This window comes from Halyomorpha halys, unplaced genomic scaffold (assembly GCF_000696795.3).
Source record: "Halyomorpha halys isolate HHAL.00 unplaced genomic scaffold, Hhal_1.1 Scaffold29.1, whole genome shotgun sequence".
Lineage (NCBI taxonomy): Eukaryota > Metazoa > Arthropoda > Insecta > Hemiptera > Pentatomidae > Halyomorpha > Halyomorpha halys.
This window is the reverse complement of record NW_027115892.1, coordinates 2,737,801-2,759,290: the sequence shown is the minus strand read 5'-3', so window position 1 is coordinate 2,759,290 and position 21,490 is coordinate 2,737,801. Positions and strand designations below refer to the sequence as shown.

General features: G+C 29.4%; 1 protein-coding gene across 6 annotated transcripts; it reads right to left on the bottom strand.

Annotated features, from left to right (window-relative positions):
• Window positions 1-1,478: 1,478 nt before the first annotated feature.
• Window positions 1,479-21,441, bottom strand: LOC106684177 (cytadherence high molecular weight protein 2). 6 transcript variants are annotated; one of them, XM_014426129.2, is made up of 7 exons: window positions 21,230-21,441; window positions 21,031-21,151; window positions 20,307-20,649; window positions 12,734-12,845; window positions 7,416-8,168; window positions 5,667-5,727; window positions 1,479-5,316 (listed from the first exon to the last, which is right to left on the bottom strand). In XM_014426129.2, exons 3-7 carry the CDS (start codon window positions 20,600-20,602, stop codon window positions 1,826-1,828), a joined length of 4,713 nt encoding a protein of 1,570 aa, XP_014281615.1. In that variant the 5' UTR covers window positions 20,603-20,649; window positions 21,031-21,151; window positions 21,230-21,441; the 3' UTR covers window positions 1,479-1,825. The 6 variants fall into 6 exon arrangements, with proteins under 6 accessions (XP_014281615.1, XP_014281599.1, XP_014281607.1 ...); XM_014426113.3 differs by having other exon boundaries at window positions 20,307-20,670; window positions 21,031-21,441; XM_014426121.2 differs by having other exon boundaries at window positions 21,031-21,441.
• Between the last annotated feature and the right edge of the window lie 49 nt (window positions 21,442-21,490).

Sequence of the window (21,490 nt, the reverse complement as noted above, 5' to 3'; positions counted from 1 at the left end):
TTTCCCTTTTAGATCTATTGCAAGACAAAGGGAACAGGTGCAAATCTTAAATGTGTTGCTTAATCTTGTAAAACAAATATATTCACTCTTAAATATTTTCAACTCAAAAACTCATTGAGCCATTTTATTTTATTTTTTTTAAATATCAATATGACAAAAACCAACTAACTTGATATAAAATTCAAGATATTCAAATTAACTATTGGACACAATTTTTATAGCACAACTATATCCCACTATGAGGCAACCAAAAATACTTTTCAGAAATCTTTTCTTTCTAAATCTTATCATAATGAAATAAAAAGGATTGTACCATACTGGAAGAACAGTGAAGAATTTATTTTGAGTATTCTATCCTCCTTTTTTAGTTCCTTATTCATTGGTTAATTACAGTATATTTAGCACCTTAGTGTGTTCCAAATATGACATGAAGAGAGGGTTGATTGATGTCCTACAGTAACAACATATTCAAGCTAAGGAGTTATTTTAGAACATATCTTTTCCAAAGTAAAAAAAAATTAATAAACATTCTTCTAATCAACGAGCATATGACAGTTATGCTTAAATAATTGTTGAATCGACGAAGTATGTTTAGTGGAAACTACTTACAACTTATAACTTATTTGATACCTTTTTTTTATTTTATTTTTTATAACCCCCTTGCTGGCCATTTTTAGACATATGGGGGCAGAAGTTTATCTACCAGATGCCACCATATTCTAACCATGGTAGGGGCCAAGTTTTAATTTTTTAGGCACAGAAATAGAAGTCAACTACTCAGGCGTGAAGGTCATGAAGACCTATAGAACACGAGTCCCTGAACATCATCCTGAAGGAGGATTTCATTAAATACAAAGTTAAAAGGTAGGGACTAGTAGAACTACTGAAGGGATTCTGAGAAAAGATCGGCAAGACCTCGAACCAATGGAGAAATTCCTACAGGAGGATTCTGTTGAGAAGTGGAATGGGCGGTGGAAGGCTGGTCAGGAGTCGAAATTCTCTCGTCTGTTAGAAGAGGAGAACAATCCTTTCTTCAGAAAGTTCATCTATGGATGGAAAGAGGTGGTAAGCCCAAAGAAGGAAGAATGCTATTGGCATACTTCGTTTCAACTACCAACTATTCTTTAGTATTCCAGGGCTAATGGTCAGTGGCAAAGCGAAATTTGTTTTTGTTTTTTTTAATTAACACAGAACTCACAAAGCATAGGATTAGGTGCATGAACAAGCATAAGCCCACAGATCAAAACTGTGGACATATAAGAAGGATGAAAGAAGAGTAGTCCAATAAAAATACTTAATTTGATTACTTACCTTACCTAGGTAAGTAAACCACTTTTTGTAATAAACAACACCAAATATCCTAAATAAAATAAGTATATATCTTGATATTCTAGCATAATAAAAAAAAAAATTAAATCAACTCAAGCTTGAACCAGTTATTATGTAGGAAACATGGAAGAAGGGTATTTCAACATTAGTAAGTATAAAATAATTTATTTAAAGTCCATTGAACAAATAAAAATGTGTATTTTGTGAAAACTACAGACATTAGGTATGAAAATCAACCCAGAATCATACCTCTTTGATTTAATAACACTAAAGAAATGGTTCTTTTTCTGTATTTCTAATACAGGGATTAAATAAAAATTTACTTAAATAAGAAAGAGATCAACATAAAATGAATGGTAAAAAAGTATGTAGCTCATGAAATAAATTTTACATAAAGAACTTTAATTCATAACTGAAACTTTATACAAATATGCATACCTTACTTATCATACAGATAAAATCAATAAAAAATATACAATATTATTAGTTATAATTTTTAACTAGATTTTAATTTACAATATGAACAGTTGCCAACAATTTCATTAACTTTCAAGTCCAAATTTTCAACCTGAGTAAAATGTTTTGAAAAGAATGCCACCATTTTTGCAGGAGGAGTATGAACAGCTGACATTGTATGAACAATATTAACAACTTTTTCTAATTCATCACTGGGTGTCACTATTTTTACTTCTAAAGAACTTCCACTACTGTCTTTCCTACACAGCATACCACCTTTAATTAGGTATGATGGATCGGTAACAATGGTGTCATCTCTTAACTCGAGCGCCTTCATAACATTTTTACATTCATTACTAGACATTTGAACCTGCCTCACTCTTCCTTTGAAATCTAATTTAGGAGGAGCACTACTATCGATGTCAGGAACTTTTTTATCAAGTGAGGATTTCTCTTGCCTAAAATTATTTTCTTTTGGGTCTTCAACAACTCTACTATTTTGAATATTCACTTCAGAACCTGTGTCAGAAGAACTCTCATTTGGTTTGTGATTTTGATCTACAAAAAAATTGGAGGATTGAGAAATACAATTAGCCAATACTTTACTATCCTGTGAGTCAGTGATTTTAACAGAGGATTCCATTTCAGTTTTAGTATTGGAGGATTCTATTTTGGATTTCGTACCTGTATACGAAGATTCCGTTTCAGTTATAGAAACTGCATTGGAGGATTTTTTTTCGGATTCTGTACCTGTATTCAAAGATTCTATTTCAGTTTTAGTAATTGCATTGAAGGATTTTATTTCTGATTTTGTACCTGTATTAGAGGAATCTAATTTAGGTCTTGTAGCTGTACTAGAGGATTTCATTTCCATTTCTGTAACTGTACCAGAGAATTTCATTTTAGGTTTTGTAATCATATCATCATTTATTCCGGGATTTGTGACTGAATTAGAGGATTCCATTTGAGACTTTGTTACTGTATCAGAAGATTCCATTTTAATAATATTAGAAGACTCCATTTCTGGTTTGGCAACATTAAAGGATTCCATTTCAGCCTTTGTAAAAAGATTAGAGGATTCTACTTTAGGATCTTGTCTCTCTAAATCATTTTTACTAATGTTGGAACAAGCTAATGAGCGTTCATAGTCCTTTTCATCTAAAGCTGACGATTTTTGGCTAATCTGAATATTTGATCTAGCCTCAGAAACATCAGTAACAGAATCAGGAATATTCTTAAACTCTAAAGCTTTATCACTTAATCCATGAAGTAGTTCTGAGGACATAACATCAATTTGAACATCACATTTCTCTTCTTGACATTGTTTATCTGGAGCTATTTGGTCGGATTTAGTAGATGACGATACATCAGGCTTCCTGACTTTAGTAGCCTTCTCATAGCCTGAAGGTCTCCCATCAGTTGTAGAGGAATTTTTTTTATCTTTTTCTCTACCAGATCTCAGAGGATCTCTTCTTCCTTTGGATAATGAAGATGAACTTCTGTCTTTTGAAATTTTCTTATATCTTTCAGGAGAGTCCCTTCGATCCTTATCTCTGTCTTTCAATGACCTATTATTCTTTTTCCCAGATTTTTTCTCTGTTTTGTCAGATTTTTTATCAATTAATGGATCATCATTTTTCTTTTTTTCTTCAATACACAGAGGACACTCATTCATAACTTTGCTGATACACTTTGGAATGTATAACATATAAGGGTAGCAGATGTTCTTTAAAAGCCTGGACAACTCTTCACTTTGAACATGATGAATGCTCTTATGTATAAGTGTGACAATTTCCTTTAAATTATCTCGTGGAATAACCATCTTTTTTCTAAAATCTTTGTCACATTTCATCAACGCATGGTTTCTAAATGAATATATTCGTTTATAAGCTTTATCTCCTTTATCGAGACTACTAATAATTGATTTGTATAGATCAGATTTTTCTTGAATTTTTCTGATTTCGGGACCCAATGAATCAAAAATTTGAGATGCTAAAATTTTTTCAGATGGTTTTAAATGATCATCTAAATCCTCTAATCCTTCATCTTTACCACTTTCAGACAATTTATGTTTGCTTTGCTCTTCATCTGATAATATTTCAATGACATCATCTTTGCCGGATATCTTAGAATGATCCTTTTTATCAGAAGGCTCCTTACTCTTCCTAGGTGGACTTCTGCCATGCCATTTTCGTTCACCATCCAAAGAACCCCTTCTGTGTCGATCCTTATCTCGACCTCTTTCTCTGTCTTTATGCCTGTCCCTATCTCTATCTCCCTCTCTCCTATCCCTACTTCTACGCTGAGAGTGCCCAGGAGATATTTTGCCTTCAGCTAAACAAGTTTCAATCCTTTCCCTCAAGTTAGTGAGTTGGTAATCATGTATTGTATCTATTTGAGTATCTTCAAGCATTTCAGCATAATTTAATTTATTATAAAATCCATCTTGAGGCTCCTTAGTTCCCTGCAGGTCTATAACACCATGTTCATATTCTGAAGATTTCCTTAGCCTCCATACTTTCCTTAAGAGTTTATCTTTTGGGTTATTGGTTGATGTTGTGTCTCTGTCATCATTAAACATATCTTCAGGAATATTATTCTGATTTTTTCCTTTTATAGCTTTCTGAGCATTATCAGATTTGGATCCAGAATGAGCTGATAATAATATCAGATTATCATTGACCATATTCTTATTTTTCCTCACTTTGTGAGTTTCATCAGCTTTATACTGATAATTGCTCCTGTTCAAATCAGGTTGTGATGCACTAAACATTCCTGGATGATTTAAATTTTGAGGAGGAAAAGGATGCACAGGCGGATAGTTCATTCTGGTGGGAAAATTTAACATACCTGGCTGAGGTGGATAGCTATGTTGAGACATGAATTGTGGAGCTGGAGGACGATGGGGAAAGGGATATGAAGGTTGCATATAAGAAGGTTGGGCTAAAGTCGAATATTCAGGGCCAGGCATAAGTGGTCCAACTGAGTATGCGTTCTGAGGAGGAACTGGATTGTTCCAACCCTGTTGACTTTGATGAGGAGGAATTATGTTCTGCTGGTTATTTTTATAAGCATTTGGGAAAGTATTTTGAGATAAATGATCAGGATTGTTAGCATTCCAATTTGATTCCGGCAATGACTGATTACTTGAATATCTAGATATGTTCGAAGGATTTGCAACATTAGTCTTCAAATGGCTGTCTTTTTCTTCATACAGCAGAAGAGAAGGCAGCTGAGAAGTAGTGATGTTATTAACCGGAACTTTTACATCTTCCTGCAGTTTTACCTCAGGCACTATTATATCAGGACAATGCCATTCATTGTTCTCCTCTTCACAATTATAAGTGAAATGTGAATAAAATTTAATCAATGGTGAAATATGAGCAATCACACGAGAAGACTGGACTGGATCAGGGATAAATGCACCTAGGCCTGACATCCTCTTTTTGTACAAATGCTGAATTTTAGATTCACAGTTTGAAATAATTTCCTTCTTCACTTTCGGATCGCTCAGTTGACTTTTTCCTTGACCTGTGTACCAATAGAATAACATGTGTACTGAATTTTTTTTTTTAATTTTATTTCATTTGTTTTTCATTTCTGATAATCTTGTGATAAACACAGTAAAAAATCAAATCAGGATAATTTTAAAATAGCTAATATGATTTTCAATCAAATGTATGATTGAAAAATCAATTGCTTTCTTTCAATCTGTCAGAAAAAAAAAAAAAAAATACAAAACAAAAAACGTATCAACATAGAACACAAGAAAACGCACTACCTTAAAATTTTTAGGAAAACTAAAATATTAGTAGAAATAAAAAATTAAAGAATAAATATATTTAAGTATCCCATTAATAAAGGATGATAAATATTCTTACCCGAGGTTTCCATTACTGCTTCAAGTAAACAGCTTAGGCTAACTTTCTCCTTATTCAGAAACTGAAAAATAAAAAATATTAAAACACTGAGCAGAAATTAAAAAGCCTCAAATTTATGAAGACTAATATTAAAGGATAAGATGAACGGTCAGAAAGGAACTTAAAATAGTAAAATATTACTGAAAATTAATATTTCAATCCAAAGTTCAGGTATTTATTAGGGTTAAATAAACCAGAAATAGAATACAATATTTTTTTCTTTACAACTTTGAGTATCTTCCTTGCTACCACCCACCCGCACCATCTCAATTCAATACTATGCAGTCAACTAACTTACTTTCAATAAGACCAATATTACGAATCGATTTTCAGTAAACAATATATAATCATTCATAAAAGAAAATTATTTCTTAATTGTGTTGAGTGTTGAGACTAACCAAGGAGTATGTTAGTTTTATCAAAATAATGGATATTTTTATAGAAAAACTTTCAGTGAACACTAACAGATGGCATTAAACCAAAGATGAAGAATAAAAGTTCTCAGATCATTTTATCTCTAGACCCTTTAAATGTTAATAATATTTAATTCATAATTATTACATTACATGCACACATTTATCCATTGATAATGAAGTTTTAAGCTTTTAACGATTGGTCTATACTTCATGAAGGTAATTTTATCTACTTTATGATGGGGGATTTAGAGCTTAATTAAATCAGTGATTCCCATCTCATAAAAGTCTGCGGCCCACTAAACCAGAAATTGGACTACACAAAGCCCACTAAGCCAAAATTCACACCATCCACAGCCCACTCCTGATTTAGGATAAAGGGGGTCTCCTACTGAACGATATTTGATGATTAGGTTGTTTCAAAGTGCATTCTAAGAAACTTTAATAACGTATTTACCAATTAAAACCATTCAGCTAACACTAAAATATCAGGTAACAATAAAGCAGTATGAACAATCATTCCACATAAAATATGTGCTGCCAAACCTTTCCCACAGTCCACCCCTAAGGTTCTTACAGCCCACCTATGGGCTATGGACCACTGGATGGCAATCACTGACATAAATAAACTATTAAAAATAAATTTTATAGAGTCTAAACGAGATTTAAAAATATTTAAATCTATTGGATAGTTAATCAAATAAGTTTAGCAAACTTTGAATTAAAAAAATTGAACTTAATATCAAATTTGTTTAATGATTTGCAAAAATAACTGCAACTGCCTTTACTGTGTTAGCATGTAGCTTACTAGGAATAGGGAGAAGCTACTGTTACAGATAACTATCACATATATAAGCTTTGACAGTGAACTATCATATAGTTTACGTTATTGCAAAAAAAGTGTTAAGACCCTAACTATTTGATAGTTACAGACATGACAGGATTCACTGTCAACAGTAATGTTGCACTGGTGTGATCATTAATAGTAGAAGTTATGTCTTATAAAAAAAATTGTTCTTATAAATTTGCCCCAAAACATAAAACTGAATCAGCCCCATACCCCAAAAATAATCTGCCCTGGCCTCCAAAAATGAATCCGCCCTGAGCTCTAAAATCAAATCCACTATGGGCCCCGAAAACAAATTTGCCCCTTAAAATGATATCAACTTAAGAACTTAAAATTGTAATGAGTTTTGACATGTTTTGCTTTGTCACCTCCCACGTGGTCTACAACTGGTAAAGGTTAAATTAAAGGTATGAAAACAAAATTTTAATTAGTTCAAATATAGGTACTTACATCTGAAAGAGGATTAACGTCTGACTTCTCATCTACATTTATTCCCTTCGGCTCAACTGACTTTTTCAATTCATCTTTCTTGTAACTTCCCACAATAGGAGGTGGAGGAGGAGTAGGGATTCGATTAGGATCAATGATCACTTTAGGTTTCTTTGAATCATATCTGAAGGTTTTAACTGGAGATTTGCTATGTCTTGAGTATCTCTTATCAATATCCTCGAACTTACGATCCAAGGAAGGTGATTTACTTCGTCTTTTTGAACCCTTCCTTTTGTTCTTTTTAGGATCAGGCGATCGGGAATTAGAATGTATTCTTTTTTCTAAGGAACTTTTACTCTGCTTCTGTGGAGGTGAACCACCCAGTGATTCTCGTTTGCTACTTTTATAACTGTCCGCACGTGACTGTCCAATCTTTAAGTGAGGATACATAACAGCATCAGTGGACACATTTGGTACTGAATAGTTTTGATTGAACCCGGCAGAGGACTGGTTCCAAGGAGCTGGATTGGGGTTGGGAGTTGGATATGGAACTGAGTTGGGAGGATTACCTTGCATTACAGGATTGTATAAATTATAGTTTTGATGAACAGGATATTGATTTTGTGGCATCTGGGGTTGGAAAGAATGAGGTTGAGGATGGCTACTGTTGAATAAATTGTTTGCTGGAACATTATAGCCAGGATATCTCCCATAAGATGAGTTAGAAGATACAGAATGTATAGGATATTGCACAGGACCATGAGAGGGTAATCCCTGAAAACAAAATTAAATTTAAAGACATTAAATAAAAAACATTAAATTAGAGTTTATAGACAATTAAGGCCAGGGTTAAAGCATTTATAATATGAGTTGACTAAAAGGAAGTTTAAATACAATAGTTGGGTTTCCAATTTCACTTAATTAATTAAACTAATAGAGAACTCTTTATAATCTATCAGGACTAGTGGTTAAAATAAAATTAAGAGCTTGAACAACTAGTGGGAATAATTGCCTAAGATGCTTTAATCAGGCTCTGCCACTTATTTTAATCCATAGTACGTCAAAATTTAAGTTTAAAACAAAAATTATTTTTAGGGGTTGTTAAAAAAGTAGATAGAAATCAAAATGAGTCTCAAATATTTTCATTTTATATACTATACACTATCCTTCTTATAATAAATAAATCTTACTATAATACATACCTACTCATGATAAACCTTCCAAACTTGTAAGATTCTAAACTAGTTACAAAGTATTTTGACTGACTATTTTACTCAAATACTCACACTTTCCGAGTACTAAATTCTCTAGTACTACAGATATGTATAAAAAGTGCTTAGCTTTCTTTTGTGAGTACTTTTTATTTTCCAAGAATTATTTAACTTTGAGTATTTGAAACAGCAATCGGGTACACTTCATTCACTTCAAGGTGCCTAGGAAAGTAGGTTGAAAAAATTACTGGACCTTTTTTCCAAATTTTCTCTGACTACTTTTGAATCTATAACACTTGTTGTCTCACAAAGCATTAATAACAATGATTACATATCATTCATCACTATTTTTACTTAATAAATGCACTTATCAAATCTTGATACAGGCAAACTTTGAAAAGGGATTAGGACTTATATAATTATTTATTGGATGCTGATATTTAGAAAACCTCTGAAGCATGGAGGTGTGGTTAAATAGTTCATTATTGCTAGAATAATTTATGAAGTTTGACATACATGGTCATGTCTATAACAATTTAAATTTTGAGCCGAAAAAAAATTGTGGACAATGTTTTTTAGGTTTTGGAACTATAATTTCACTATGGTATATTGATACTGAGATATGGGGCATAAAATCTCTAATTATCCACAATTTTGAAATAAAAAGGCAGATAATTATGTAGTGATCTGAGAATCATAAGAATATATATGAAACTCTCGTGTGTTGGAAGTGAAACTTTTGATTGAAAGGCATCTCTCTTAATTAAATGAAATGTCACTTTTATTCTCTTAATAAATATTTTATTTATTGAAAAGGAGAAGAATTTCACTTTTTGCTAATATGCTAAACCATGCCGCCTAAACAAGTTTCACTTCAATAAACAAAAACTTGCATAATCTACAGCCTCAGTGAAAAACAAAAAAAATTAGAGGTGAAAACGCTTAAAAAGATGAACTATGGATATTTGAAATAGGTCAAAAACTATAACTTACAAATATTTAATAACAATTGTTATATTGATTTTCTTTTATGCTTTTTTCTTTCTCTTAAAAGCCATATGCGGAAGATGGTTACAAAAAAGTTCTAGAGTGATTTTTTTAAATTTCTATTTATTTGGGACTTCCCACATAATCCTATTATCACGAATTATATAAAAAGTTAAACAAAAAAAAAATCAGAATTTTTCTTGCTTCAACCATGAGGGATGTGAAGTTGTATACTTACATTTTGATTTACCTAAAAATAGCAAATCAGTGAATATGCACGTGCATTTTAAAGTTTTTCTAAAATATATAAAACTTGTTATCACTATTTTATTCTAAATTTTAACTCTGAAAAAGTCTAATCCTCGATACATTTTTAAAAAAAGATGGTTTTTTTCACTAATGCATCAGGACTAGTAGTGTACAAATGGCCCAAAATAAATTTCATGAAATTTTCAATTTCATTGAACATCCTTTCTGATTTTCTTGTCTAGGGCCATGATTCATACCCATACATAAACACTGGCCTTATGATGTTTTTTTTAGATAGCCACTTTCATTCTTTAAGTCATCTAAACTTCAATACTCTTTGCAGTGAGAAATAGCATCTATTTTCACTGCCTATCCTGGCCTGTATTTTGCTCTCTGTTGTTTGTGTTTGAAATCAGGCTTCTTACATACTTAAAACTGATTTACAAAACTAAAACTGTGATTTCTGGAAGTTACTTCACTATTAATTTCCTTTACCTTTCTTGGAACTTTTCATGTACAGTCTTACTATCATTAAATCTGAGGCCTAGTTAAGCTGCTGCTTATTCGCATTCCTCAAATGTTTCTTGTAATCAGCATATGCTAGATTTTGAGAAAGGCGATTGTAGATAGTACCATAGTACCTCCTCGGTTAGTTCTAATTGAACTAATAGCTACTTCCAGAGCTACATGAAAAAGAAGAGGAGACAGAGGATCACCCTCTCTCAAGACATTATCTACAGCAAATTCAAAAGGTTATATTCATAAGCGTCATTTTTGCCAGCCTAACTAGTTTTTTTAGTATTCCTACATTTACATAAAAAATCTGTGTTTCCATTACCTGCCTGGGGAGAATATCTGGTCAACACTGCCACATGTACTTAGCATTTATTTTGTCTTTAAAGTTCGTTATAATGAAACTGAAATTTTTTTTTTTTATTATTATTATTTATTTGAATTTTCTGATCATGGCAGTTTTTTCTTGATTCCCTGAATTAAAATAATCTCTATGCAACAGATGTATGACACCCAGTTTTACCTATATTGAATATAAACTACTGGTGTTTCATGCATTAGATGATCTGAGGTAAAACAAAACATTAACTGTCGTGGCAATACTATCACAATATGTTCAGTGTGATAGTTGCTAATACATCTAATGGCAGAGAAGCTACAGATACATTAACTACCACAATCATATGCCTTTACTAACTGTCACATAGTTTAAATGTATTTTAGTTGCAGTTATGATAGCACTTACAGACCTAATAGGTCTGGCGATGTTGCGGCCAACATATGATCTAATAATCGATTATTACGCTGTAACAGGCTTGAAAGTTGATAGTAAAGGTAATGTTAGTGAAGCATCTGTTATGTTAACTGCCATACGTAAATGCCTTGATAGTGAACAGTCAGAAAAAAAATAAAACAGTTTTAGCCAATACAGTAACTGTTATAGCAACTGCCATTGTATATACTGCATGATATTTGTAGTAATAACAGTATTTACTATCATACATGCAACAACTGGGTCACACTAGGTCAGTTGTGATAATTGACAGTGCATGGCATTTCATTTCAATAAATGTTAAATTTACCTTGAAACCAGCAATAAATTAAATAATAAAATAAGTAAATTGAATAAATAATTTTTATTTAATGTCAGCTGTTGTTTTTATTATTATCAGTAATGTATATAATATTGGGACATCATCAAAATTATTATTCATTATTTATTTATAATCTTTAAATTTCTTTCTTGAGACTGGTAATTGTTTACTAAATAATTCAAAAACACTATCCAAAATTATAGTCTCAAAACATTTATTTCATTCACACGTCCAACATTTCGGCCAATTCGGCCATCTTCAGGGACAATCTCAAATTACTATGAGACATATCATCCAACCATTTAAAAAACTCCATACAGGCCATTCTGCCCAGGTCAAAACATTAATATCTAATATGTCAAAATTACATTAAAAATCACATTCAAATTATTTCTCTTTTATCACTATTTATACACTTTTATTATTCTAATAAAATAAATAAAAGTGTATAAATAGTGATAAAAGAGAAATAATTTGAATGTGATTTTTAATGTAATTTTGACATATTAGATATTAATGTTTTGACCTGGGCAGAATGGCCTGTATGGATTTTTTTTAAATGGTTGGATGATATGTCTCATAGTAATTTGAGATTGTCCCTGAAGATGGCCGAATTGGCCGAAATGTTGGACGTGTGAATGAAATAAATGTTTTGAGACTATAATTTTGGATAGTGTTTTTGAATTATTTAGTAAATTATTCATTATGATTAAGATTCCAAATATAAAAATCAGCCATTCCTTCAAGAGCTCTATTATAAAAAATGTTTTTTGAACCTATGTCCTTCAAATGCATTTACTGTTTTCACTATTATTTAAATGCATTATTTCTCAGCTTGCGACCACATAAGCTTAATGTAATCCTGAGTTGTATTAAATATAAAAAAAGGTTTCAATAGGATCGTCACCAAATGCTTCAAAGAATAATTGAAATTTATGAAATTGAAACAGTAAAATGAAAAAATGTGTTAAATAAAATATAAATAGATCATTAATGCATTATACACCTAAAATATACACAGTCAAAAATATGGATTCAATAATGAATAAAATTATTATCATTATATTTTCAAACAAAGGAAAAAAATTGAAGCATATTAAAAAGTAAAATTTATGAAAATGAACAATGTCAAGTTCCAGAAAAATATATAAATTTTACTTATCATTAAATGGAGTATTGATTCACTACTTTGGTCCAACAAAATAATAGTAATACAAATATCCATACATGACCACCTATTTTTTTTAAACAAAACAATGATCAGTTAAAGAAAAATGCTCCTTACCAAATTAGGATTAGGATTCATGAATGAAGAATTAGGTGGTATTACAGCTCTAGGATTGGGATAGTAAGGTGGTGCCTGTCTTGGTTCCATACTGCTTTGGTTTCCACTTTCTCTGTAAAAATAAATATAAGAAAAACAAATTAAATAAATATAATTATTATTTCTATTTAATTGTAAAGTTTTTATTTATAATAAAGATATTAAATAATTCAAATCAATTCTACTATGAGGTATAGTCAGAGATTATATTCAGGAAAATATTGAAAGATTACTTTTGACCATATGTGATTAATGAAGGACGATGAACCGAGTGAAGATAGATAGTTCTATTCATCTTATTTCCATTTTCTTTTAATTTATGCAGTTAATTTTTGTATAATCATTTTATAGTCCTATCATAATTTACAATATATTTTTATTTCATATTTTTTAGCCCTATCATACACCAATGTTTCAGTGTATAATAATAGTTTTTGTACTTCTTTGAGTAACTATTGTCATTGGCAACCGGACCATCTTCCTTTATTCGGAAAAATAATACTAAGTAATAATGAATATTAAAGTCTCTAAAACAGCATTTTATAATGTAACCATGGATATTATTCAAATAGTATTATATATTACCATATTTTCCCAAATATAAGGCAAGATATTGTTCCATAAAATTTAGTAAAAAATAAACATTCACCTTACATTCAGGGTCGCCGTGTATTCAGGATTTTACCAGGAACAGCATGGGCTGTGTCAAAAAATATTAAATGTCGGCACTTTATTTTATAAAGGCACTTATATTGACTCCCTAGTATCAGGTCTATTAAGACAGGTAGGGTCAAAGTTAATAAAAATAAATCACATACACATTGTGAAATCCCACCTTTAAAAGGCGTTGCAATGAGCGTTATTTTTGTTCAGCAGTAAACACTGATGTGGATAAGACAAATTTGTCACTATCTGTGACAAATACTGTGTCTCTAACCCTTATTAAATATGATTTAGCAAGTTGAAACGCGTGAAACAATAAAAAACCAAATTGATAAAAATAATAGAAATTACGGTTTTAATTTTAAAATCAAGATAGTTCATTTGGCAGAAGATAATTGTGTTGTAGTGTTTTTGACAACAAAAACAAAAATTTAATAATGCTCAATGAGCCATCACAATGTATTAAATAAATACATTAATTCCATTAAAGGAACCCTATATTTTTAATAAAAATCAAAAACTGAGCAAATTTTTCTATAAATATTATATAAACTACTAATTGCTAGTAAACATGTTTTTTTTCTTTAAATATTATGTAAAAATCGTAGTCATCTTACATTTGGAGAAATACGATAGTTACTTCTTTAACAGAAAAACATTTTTCTACTAATCATTATTGCGAATTTTTTTTCACTAACATTCAAATAAATTCAAAACATTCTTTTTCTTTTTTTTTTATTTAATCATTCAGCATGCTTACATTAAATAAATAAACTTACACACTTTATCAATATTTTACACATCTATATTTGTACTATTATCATATTTTTTTGATAAGAAAAATAAATTTGAGATACTAAATTATATTTATAATTCCCCAAATTAATCCTAGCCAGTCAAAAGGATAATAATAACATAAATTATATTATTTTTCTATTATAACAGATAAATAAAAAGAAATGTTTATATATTGAGTTTTTGGATTAACCAGTTAAACTATAATCAGCTCACACTTGCAATATGAGCAGCTGGTATATCAAATTACTCCATGTATAGTGACAGAGTAAGTTTACCAATTAAATAAAATCAAACAAAACTATAAATTATAATTACGAAATCCATTAGGATTTACAACTAAGAGTAGGGGTCCATGATTTGCATTATTGATGAGGGGGAAACATTATTACTATTATTCTGACATGAATAAATACACTGATATTGTTGACCACATTGACGTTATAATAATCTAGATAGATTGTGGTAAGGTAAATTTAGGAGATTGTTGGGATTCTGGCCAAAAATAAAAACATGTGGTAAATGATTTTTTCTTTGATCTGTGACAAGGATTTTTATAATTTAATATTGACGATTTTGATAATTTGTAAATTAAATAAAATTAAAATTGATTCATTTTTGCTGATACTGATATCTCCTTAAAATAATTTATAGGTCAACAATGTGTAGTCATAAATAGTAGACCAATCAATGATCAATTAAAATAATTTACTTTTTTATTTAAAAATAAAAACATTATATCTTATAATAATCAATATAAAATATTTCTGTTTATATAAAAATATAGAAACATAAAACATGATCATAGAAAATAAAAAGAGCCTTAGCAAAAAAAGAGTAGTGTTAGTCCAAGGGCTCAAGAGGAAAAAAAAATCAGTTATTTTACCTTAATTTTTTATTTGTTTAATAAAAACTATGTGTAGTTACAACTCAAAATTGATAAGTCCCACCACTTCATTTATCTCCTGGCAAAAGTCATGTACTTATTTTAGGGAACAGTGGAGGAGATAGCAAAGCATTTGTCAAACAACGGTTTCAATCTGTAGAACCCTTCAATTTTCTGATATGATAAAATTTAGTTCTTGCCTGAGTTCAATCAATTGTTCAATTTGCTAGCTTACTCACTTCCCAAAACATGACAAAATAAAAAAAAATGGAAATAACCTTCAATGGGAGCAATAAATAACCTCATACAGAAAACAGAATATCTTTTTGCCTTTAGGTTAAATATGTTCACTACTTCAAAAAAAGTGATCAGAAAAGGTACCAGTATGTCTTTTGGAAATTAAAAAAATTTTTTTTTTGCCTGACATTCTAGTATGAATAAACTAATAATTCTCATCATAAACTTTTGATTTTAACTACAAACATCGGCCAATCCTTATATTATAATTAGATTATATTAACTAAATTGTCCTCTAGATTAATCACCTTTTTCAAGACCTTTGAACCAAGTGGTCAATGACAAAACCTCTCTCAGAATTATTTAAACTTACTAAGCTTTCATGAGGAAATAAATAAAATCTGTTAATTGGGAAAACATCTATAAAAGCAATAAGAATGCTCTTGTCAATAAATTAAATTCATTAATTTTTTGTTTTTAATAATCCTTAGTTAAAAATTTACATTTGTTATAAAACTAGAAGCATCTCTGGTCTGGAAGAAAACAAAATAAAAATAATAATATTTTACATATCAACCTAATGAAAAAGAACCTTGATACATGTATAGCCTATTGGCAAAAACTCAAAACTTAATTAAATTACAGTGAAAAATAAAAATTGTTATAACTCTTTATCTTGTATACTTGTCAATAATGTACTTAATGATGATTTATTTGTATTTAAGAATTCATTCAATCACTATATTGTTGGCCTGTTAAGTGATAAAAGGCATTCAGACTCTTTAGGCTCTTAAGAACCATTTTCGTACATTGAATAAAATCATAAGCATTCAGAACATAATTGGATTATTGGACAGTAAGAAACATAAAAAAGGATTATCGAGATAGAGAGAGATATAGAATATAATTAGTCAGGATATAAAGTAAACTATCAGAAAAGCATGAGCAGCAGAGCTCCATTATCGTTAGTATTTTTTCCTCATATTTAATATGAAAAAGATGGAAAGTGATTTGTGTCACTAATGTTTAAAAATTGGAAAAAAAAAAAAAAAAATGGTTGCGAGGGGTGAAGAAAAAGATGATACCCTTAAAAGCACTTATATAACATTCACATAATTTACATACAATTTTTAAAATCTCCAACTCAATTATGAGGATCTGCAGAATTGTACAAAACCTTAAAAACCACTAAGATTTGTACAGGATGAATTTGAGACTGAAATTCAATACTACATTTATGCAGTTTTGCCTAGAAAACAACCAGAGTAGAGCTCATCTGATCCAAAGGTAGCCCTACTGGAGGTGTCCAATTATAGCACATAAAAATACATATATACACTAAAATCATTTAAAATGTCTCTGACTATAAAGAACAGGCGGTTGTAATGTACAAATTTTCCGGTTCCTTAATGTCAGTTTTTTCATAACATACTGATTATCACAATCAGTTATAGAGAACAAGAAGCGAGTTTTAGCTCAACAGCCTCTATCTAATCCTAGAAATTTTTCCCATTTTTGAACACTTTATTCTAGGAAAACATATTATTGAGCAAGATAACTAGACTAAATCCAAAATTAAAATAAAACAGATTACAATATTACTAAACATAATATTACACAAAAACTGTATTCACATCAGTCAATGTTTTTGTTTATGTTTATTATTGTAGTACATAAAAAGCGTATTTCATAATTATTTTTGTTTATAATTAAGTGTTTTGTCAAACAGATCCAAAATAACATAAATATTTACATATATTTCAAATATATACCAAATATCGCAAATGCCTTTAAAGAAGGAATTTCAACAAACTATTTTACAAGACACAAAAGTAAATTCATTTAACAGTGATTATATACCACAGACCTGAAAGTTGTTTGTTTATTCATTAAAAATTATATCTGTTACATAAAAAAACAAATTACCTGTAAGAACAAAATATCCAACAAAAACCAGTCTTACACCATGATTATAAATTGAAATAACAAATTCAAAGATCCAAAGATATAATATTAATTTAAATATTGACTCACGGTATTTAATAACTGAATGAATAACACATATGACTTATAAAATTAGTTTAGATTTTTCCAATGTTATCTTCATGAGAAACATTCAAGAATGTTTGAAACAATACAATGTAATGTCACAACAATGTAAAAGAAAATCCAGTCATCATTATATAATATCAAGAATAAACTAATAAAACAGAATTTCACAAATATCATAGATAATCTGCATTAATTAACAATTAAATAAAAAAAACTTTAAACTGGTTAGTCAAAAGCAACACTGTAAGAATAAAAACAGATTATAATTTAAACCATAACTATCACCATTGCCCATAAAACTAAAGATATAGTCTTTATTTCACACAGTAAAACATTAGTGAAAAATAAAATATAAAATTAATTAATGATCATAATACATAACACAATCATGTGTTTAACTATAACAAATGACAATAGCATAATAGGTTAAATAATTGGTACATTAAATGTGACTGTATAGTTAACTATACACTTACTACAATTACTTTGTATATTATATACTTAATACAATTACTATTTTTTATGATTTATACTTGTACTAGAGTTATTTGTAAATACGATAATTTTTAATTAATTCATTATTTTAGAGCTTAAACATCAAATTTTGTTAATCTATGACGTGTAGTGACTCTGACGTGATATACTTTCAATAAGATGTCTGAGGAAAAGTAAATTTTACTTTTTTCACAAATCAATACGGAAGAATGAAATAATGTGAGTACTATAATCCCACAATAATGGGTGGAAAACCCCAAAATATTATTTTAACAAATATAGCATGATATTAATGTCAACAAAATCACTAATAAAGAATTTAAGATTAAATCTAGATAATTAACATAACAGTAAACATGGACATAAATAATGAATTCCTTGGGAACATTAAATAAGCTGCTAAAAATAGAAATATTCTCTATCAGAAAGGTAGAGAGAACTTAGATAATTTTACTAGTATTCTATGAAATGAAATGCCCATTTTAGGATTATCATTCATACTATATGAGAAATTTTTTTTTTTCATTTAAAAAATTCAGCTTTTGCAAAAATAAATTAGCAATCAGAGTTGTTTGTTATTTTCATTTTTTTTTTTTTTACCTCATCATTGAAATAAAGCATTTTTAAAAATTGATCTCACAATATATAACCTTTAAAAAGATGAAGTTTTTTCTTCAATTTCTTATATGTGTTTTCCTCTGGATATTACACAACAAAACCAAGATTTTTATTACTTATTTTATTTCTATTCAGGTTGCTTTGTCTCAGAGTTGGGAAAAAAATTAGCTTTAGTTGAAACTAATAGCTAAAATTGTCATGGAAACATAATTTATTTATGATTGGTTCATTCATAAATAAGGGTTGTTCCATGGCCATTTTAGCTATTATTTCAACTAAAGCTAATTTTTGCATATCGCTGGTCTGTCTTAAATGAATTTTTTTATGAGATGGTATTAATAAAATGTGATAACATAGAATAATTTATTAATTAGTAAATTACCTATACTGAATAGAATATAGAGCTAATCTAAAATTACCCCCATCAGAGTTAAATTAAAGCAAAATTGGTGTTTCATGAGATCAGATAGATAATAAGTAATGAGTCAGCCTTTTTAAATCTCATCTAATTCTTTTAAGATAAAGAGGGTTAAATTTTTTGTTTAAGATATTACATATTTCATAATTTAAATCAACGACTATCTCTGTTATAACTATTTTTATCAAATGGAAGATTAAGATTTGGGGTGAAAACACTTATCACTGACCAATTCTAAGAAATAAGACCACTAAACAGATTGTTGGTGTGGTTGTCTTATTTTATAGTTTCCCAAAATATATTTATAAGTATAATACAATTTCTTTAGTTTAAGTTAAGTAAGCAATAAAACAGATATATGTTTAAAAAAATATGTGGTTTGATTGGAGGAGGAGAGGAGGGGTGTCGTGGTATGAAAGTTTAAATTCAAAATAATAAAATTATAGTGTACCAATAATCAAACGAGAAAATGAAGAAAGATAAAGAAACTAATAGGAAATGAAAATAAGATGAGTGGATATTTTTATAAATGATTTTACTTTTTGAATATTGAAAGAAATATAAATACAATTAAATATTTATAGTTACAGTTTATTGCTCATTTATAGGTCATGATTATAAACAAATATTCACTCCACAGGCAACAAACCATCCCAAAATTTGAACTATTGATTTAATATAAAAAAAATAAATAAAAAAACCATTACATCTATAAAATAAATTGTTAATTAAAAAATATCAGATCAATTACATTAAAAAAACTATTAATTATTTTTTCAGGCTTATTTAATCAGTAATTCCTTTATTATCAAATAGCTTTCTGCAGAAACACATGAGTAATTAACAACAAAAAGAATTTAAGAAATACGTAAAACAATAGTAGTATTGCTAAAATAAAACTACTTTGTTCTTAATATAAAGTATTTAAAGCTCGAGGAATTATGACTTGCAAATTATTCACACACAACTGGAATATAACATTTCAATAAATTCTTAAATTTTACTTAAATACTTATATGAGGAAAGAAAAGATTAATGGTAATGAATAAAGAGAAGTTTTCCCAGTTATTAAAAAGAAAAGGTAAAATTTAATATTTACTTCCATTAAATAAATTAGCTATTAATGAAACTATTTAAGAGGAATGATATCAAACTTGCAAAAAAACTACTGTCACTCTAAAATATGATGAATAACAAACATTCATTTAAAGATGTGGACAAAAATCTAGTAGAAATAAGATGTGAATCATAATAAAATTTGTAATTAAAAAAAAAAAAGAAAATCATGATGTGCATAACTATTATTTATTTTTATTTAAATAATAATTTAGGTAATGATAACAAGAAGAGAAATATAGTAAGTTAGTTACCTTTTAGGTGGAGGTGAAAGACTAAGGCTTGACCTATGCTCATAGGATCGTCTTCTGTGGTGTTTCTTGTCTCTACTTCTAGACCTAGATCGTCTGTGTCTCCTTAAATCATCATGGTACCTCCTATCATGAATACTATTTCTATCATTTCTTAAGGTATCTAAATGAGAATGGTTTTTACCACCCTCCCGAGGGGGAAACCTAATATTTTCTCTAACTGGAGGATATCTACTCATTGAACTCGCATAAGGACTTCTACTCCTGCCTCTTCTTAACTGATGAGAAGAACTCTCCATAGTTGTAGACTCACAAGGACCATTAGTAAACTGAGAGCCTTTTACATCTGAAAAACCACCCCCAGAATCTTCATTCCGATCAAAAGAAACATGAAATAAAGAATCAGAAGACGGAATATTAATCTCCTGATTGTTATTAGATACAGACCTAGACAGTTCATTAATAGAAGTCTCACTAAAGAATGTTTTTGTCAGTGTTTCACCAGGCTTATAAGAGACTATCGAATGTTTAAATCTTTTAACAGGTTCAGAGGACAGTTTAGCTGCTTGATTTATAACACATAATTTATTCCTACTACTCCTTTCTGGTATCTTTTTAAGAATGCCACTCCGATTTCCACTATCAAAAGAATTACAAATACTACCCTCTAAGCCTGATGTTCCACATTTAGATTGCTTTAAGTTCTCTAGAAATTCATCAATCTCACCTTCAGTTGGATTCCTTCTGGATAATCTGTCTTTCTTAGAGAGTTTTGTTTTATCACTCCAGGAGTCAACAATATAAAAATCGTCAATAACATCATTGTAGATATCTATTTCTTCACCCTCCTCCATAATAATTCAAATATGAACTTATCAATACAAACAGATTCGATTTAACTCTAAGGGAAAAATTCAAAAACTAACCTTTGCATTATAAATTTAACGGGAGAGGGACAAGGTTTCGATAAATATCATTGATTAGAATTAGTTAGAAGAGCCATTCATTTCGAACACGTAAGAAATAAAATATGTAAATTCTATAAAACATGTTTTTAAAAACACTAAATTTGACAAAAAAAGTGTAGTTTGGTTATGGCTGGTTAATCACAAAATTTCGTGATACAAAATGGTGGGGAGAAATGTACTTCTATGACGTAACAGGGGCGCCAAATTCAAGCTGAAGGT

Excerpts from the sequence above, each read along its gene's own strand:
- LOC106684177 (XM_014426113.3), bottom strand. The coding sequence starts at position 21,157 with ATGGAGGAGGGTGAAGAAATAGATATCTACAATGATGTTATTGACGAT. Across the intron at positions 20,671-21,030 it reads CAGAAGGAATCCAACTGAAG|ATTCTGGGGGTGGTTTTTCA; the intron begins GTGAGATTGATG and ends ATCGGAATGAAG. Across the intron at positions 5,728-7,415 it reads ACGTTAATCCTCTTTCAGAT|TTTCTGAATAAGGAGAAAGT; the intron begins GTAAGTACCTAT and ends TTTATTTTTCAG.